The 3416-nt window shown below is 40.3% G+C and overlaps 1 protein-coding gene across 1 annotated transcript; it reads right to left on the bottom strand.

Annotated features, from left to right (window-relative positions):
* Window positions 1-1169: 1169 nt before the first annotated feature.
* LOC131198078 (zinc finger protein 271-like) lies at window positions 1170-2963 on the bottom strand. Its single transcript, XM_058182590.1, has one exon. The coding sequence runs from the start codon at window positions 2961-2963 to the stop codon at window positions 1170-1172; it is 1794 nt and encodes a 597-aa protein (XP_058038573.1).
* Window positions 2964-3416: the final 453 nt, after the last annotated feature.

Genomic DNA, 3416 nt, shown 5'->3' with positions numbered 1-3416 from the left:
AAGCAGTTCTGAGAACCGGTTGTTAAAAGAAATCCCCTTTTGTTTTTTCCACTTTACAGGCTTAATCCTGTAAGGAACTGCAACTTTCTGTGTTGTTTTCTAGCCTAATCTTTATTGCCCTGCTTACAGAAACTGCCTCTCCGTTAACCCTTATTTCATTCTTGGCAGTACTTCCGGTTCCGTAGCTTCTGAGAGTTTTTTCTTTCTTTCTTGACTTTCTTAAAGGGGAAGGGTTGTTTTAAGCTTTCTACACTGCTATTGGGAGGAAATACTCCCCTGTTGGAGTTCTTCCAATCAGAATGCAATGATTAGCTCTTTGAAGAAATAATTGAATAACGAAGCAGAAGCTTTTAATGACAAGGAACCAAGCTGAGGGACATTCAGCAAGGTTTATTGGCTAGCTAGAAAGATTGTCCGAACTGCTTAATTACTTAACAACCGGTTCTATCAAACTGGTGAGAAGTGGTAGAATCCCACCACTGCACTGTTCTGCTTAACAACTTGAACATTTGTTTAACAACTTCATCAGAGCAAGAAAGGGATGGGGGTAGATAGTTAAGCAAAGTAATCTCACTTAACAACGATTGCAACATACAGCCGTAATTGGCAGGCCCCATTACAGTTGTATCTAGAGGACTACTTCTATGGTGGCTAAGGTATTCTGGGGCTTAAAAATGGAGGACATCAAGGTAGAAGACAGAAATTTCACATGTGGGAATTCCATAATCAATATACAAAAAAACACCACCCAAAAGCCTTTTTCAGGAATTCCAGTACTCCTGCAAAAATGAAATTGCTGCTGATAACGAGAAGCTGGTAGCTCTTTTCCATTTTCCTTTTCTCTCCACTTACAAGTCTAATTCTGATATACATTTTCACCTACATTCCTAATGAGAGATGAGAAATAAAATTCAAGCCTTCTCTAAACTTGTCAACTTTTTCTTCAATTCGATTTCCATGTGGGCAATAAGGAACAATTTATGTCAGAAACAACATCCACAGATTTGTCTCCTCTGTGAGTTCTCTGTTATATCACCCAGTTCGAATTCTGACAGAAAAGTTTGCCACAAATAGGACATTCAAAGGGTTTCTCTTCTGTGTGAGTCCTGTAGTATTTCAGCAAGTTGGAGATCTGACTGAAATGTACCCATAATCAGGTTACTCAAAGGTTACTCTCCTGTGTAAATCCTCTGGTGTTTCACCAGGTCAGAATTTTTATTGAAACTTTCCCCACATTCTACACTTTCAAAGGGTTTGTTTCTTGTGTGACTTCTATTATGTCTTACCAAGTTGGAATTGTAACTGAAATGTTTTCCACAATCAGGACATTCAAAGGGTTTCTCTCCTGTGTGAGTCCTCTGATGATTCACCAGGCAGGATTTCTGACTGAAATGTTTCCCACAAACAAGACATTCAAAGGGTTTCTCTCCTGTGTGAGTCCTCTGGTGTTTCACTAGGCTTGAATTCTGACTGAAATGTTTCCCACAAACAGGACATTCAAAGGGTTTCTCTCCTGTGTGAGTCCTCTGGTGTTTAGTCAGGTTAGAATTCTCACTGAAATGTTTCCCGCAAACAAAACATTCAAAGGGTTTCTCTCCTGTGTGAGTCCTCTGATGATTCACCAGGCAGGAATTCAGACTGAAACTTTTCCCACAAACAGGACATTCAAAGGGTTTCTCTCCTGTGTGAGTCCTCTGATGCTTCACTAGGTTAGAATTCTGACTGAAACATTTCCCGCAAGCAGAACATTCAAAGGGTTTCTCTCCTGTGTGATTCCTCCGGTGCTTAGCCAGGTTAGAATTCTGACTGAAACTTTTCTTACAAACAGGACATTCAAAGGGTTTTTCTCCTGTGTGAATCCTCTGGTGTTTTACAAGGTCATAATTTTGTCTGAAACTTTTCCCACAAAGAGGACATTCAAAGGGTTTTTCTCCTGTATGAGTCTGCTGATGATTCACTAGATAGGAATTCTGACTGAAACTTTTCCCACAAACAGGACATTCAAAGGGTTTCTCTCCTGTGTGAGTCCTCTGGTGTTTCACTAGGCTTGAATTCTGACTGAAACGTTTCCCACAAACAGAACATTCAAAGGGTTTCTCTCCTGTGTGAGTCCTCTGGTGTTTAGTCAGGTTAGAATTCTCACTGAAACGTTTCCCGCAAACAGAACATTCAAAGGGTTTCTCTCCTGTGTGAGTCCTCTGATGAATCACCAGGCAGGAATTCAGACTGAAACTTTTCCCACAAACAGGACATTCAAAGGGTTTCTCTCCTGTGTGAGTCCTCTGATGCTTCACTAGGTTAGAATTCAGACTGAAACATTTCCCACAAACAGGACATTCATAGGGTTTCTCTTCTGTGTGATTCCTCTGGTGTTTAGCCAGGTTAGAATTCTGACTGAAACTTTTACCACAAATAGGACATTGAAAGGGTTTCTCTCCTGTGTGAATCCTCTGGTGTTTCACAAGGTCACAACTTTGTCTGAAACTTTTCCCACAAAGAGGACATTCAAAGTGTTTTTCTCCTGTATGAGTCTGCTGATGATTCACTAGATAGGAATTCTGACTGAAACTTTTCCCACACACAGGACATTCAAAGGGTTTCTCTCCTGTGTGAGTCCTCTGGTGTTTCACAAGATCACAACTTTGTCTGAAACTTTTCCCACAAAGAGGACATTCAAAGGGTTTTTCTCCTGTATGAGTCTGCTGATGATTCACTAGATAGGAATTCTGACTGAAACTTTTCCCACACACAGGACATTCAAAGGGTTTCTCTCCTGTGTGAGTCCTCTGGTGTTTTGCCAAGTTGCCAGCTTTACTAAAGGATTTACCACATTGGATGCACTTGTAGGGCATCTCTCCTGTGTAGGTCCTTCCATGAACCAAAACTGACCTGGTCTGACCTGAGCTTTTACCACATTCAGAAATTTGTATCTGCTCTTCTTCAGAGTGGATTGTCCCCTGCATAATCACTTGTGATTAGAACTTTTCTCACAATAGGCACACCTATGGAGCTTTTTCAGCACTGATATTCACACAAATCTGATATTCTTGAGAAGGTTGAAAATATGTATGATCCCTTTTTTAGTGGTGCTTCAATTTAAGCCCTTTTCTTCCTCTCAGGGCAATGCTTGTATTACTGTCTGCCCTATGTTCCTATTTAATTGACCTTTTCCTCCCCACTGACTTCCAGATATTTCCCGCTTTCTGAATGGAAGTATAATTTCCCTTTATCTTTTTGTGTATTGTGTCTTTGAGTTCCACATACTCTACTTTTTCCAATCAAAATCTTTTCCTGATTTTCTTTCGTCTTTCACCTACAGGGGAAGGTGAAGAATTGTTTTTTCTGTTGGAAATGGAGAATATTTTTATTTCTGCCTCAATCTGCTGGGCTTTTCAATATTGCTTGTTATTCTCAGT

Source organism: Ahaetulla prasina, chromosome 4, assembly GCF_028640845.1.
Source record: "Ahaetulla prasina isolate Xishuangbanna chromosome 4, ASM2864084v1, whole genome shotgun sequence".
NCBI lineage: Eukaryota > Metazoa > Chordata > Lepidosauria > Squamata > Colubridae > Ahaetulla > Ahaetulla prasina.
The sequence above is the reverse complement of the archived record's forward strand: the minus strand, read 5'-3'. Positions and strand labels throughout refer to the sequence as shown.

Coding starts and splice junctions, on each gene's coding strand:
- LOC131198078 (XM_058182590.1), bottom strand. CDS start 2,963: ATGCAGGGGACAATCCACTCTGAAGAAGAGCAGATACAAATTTCTGAA.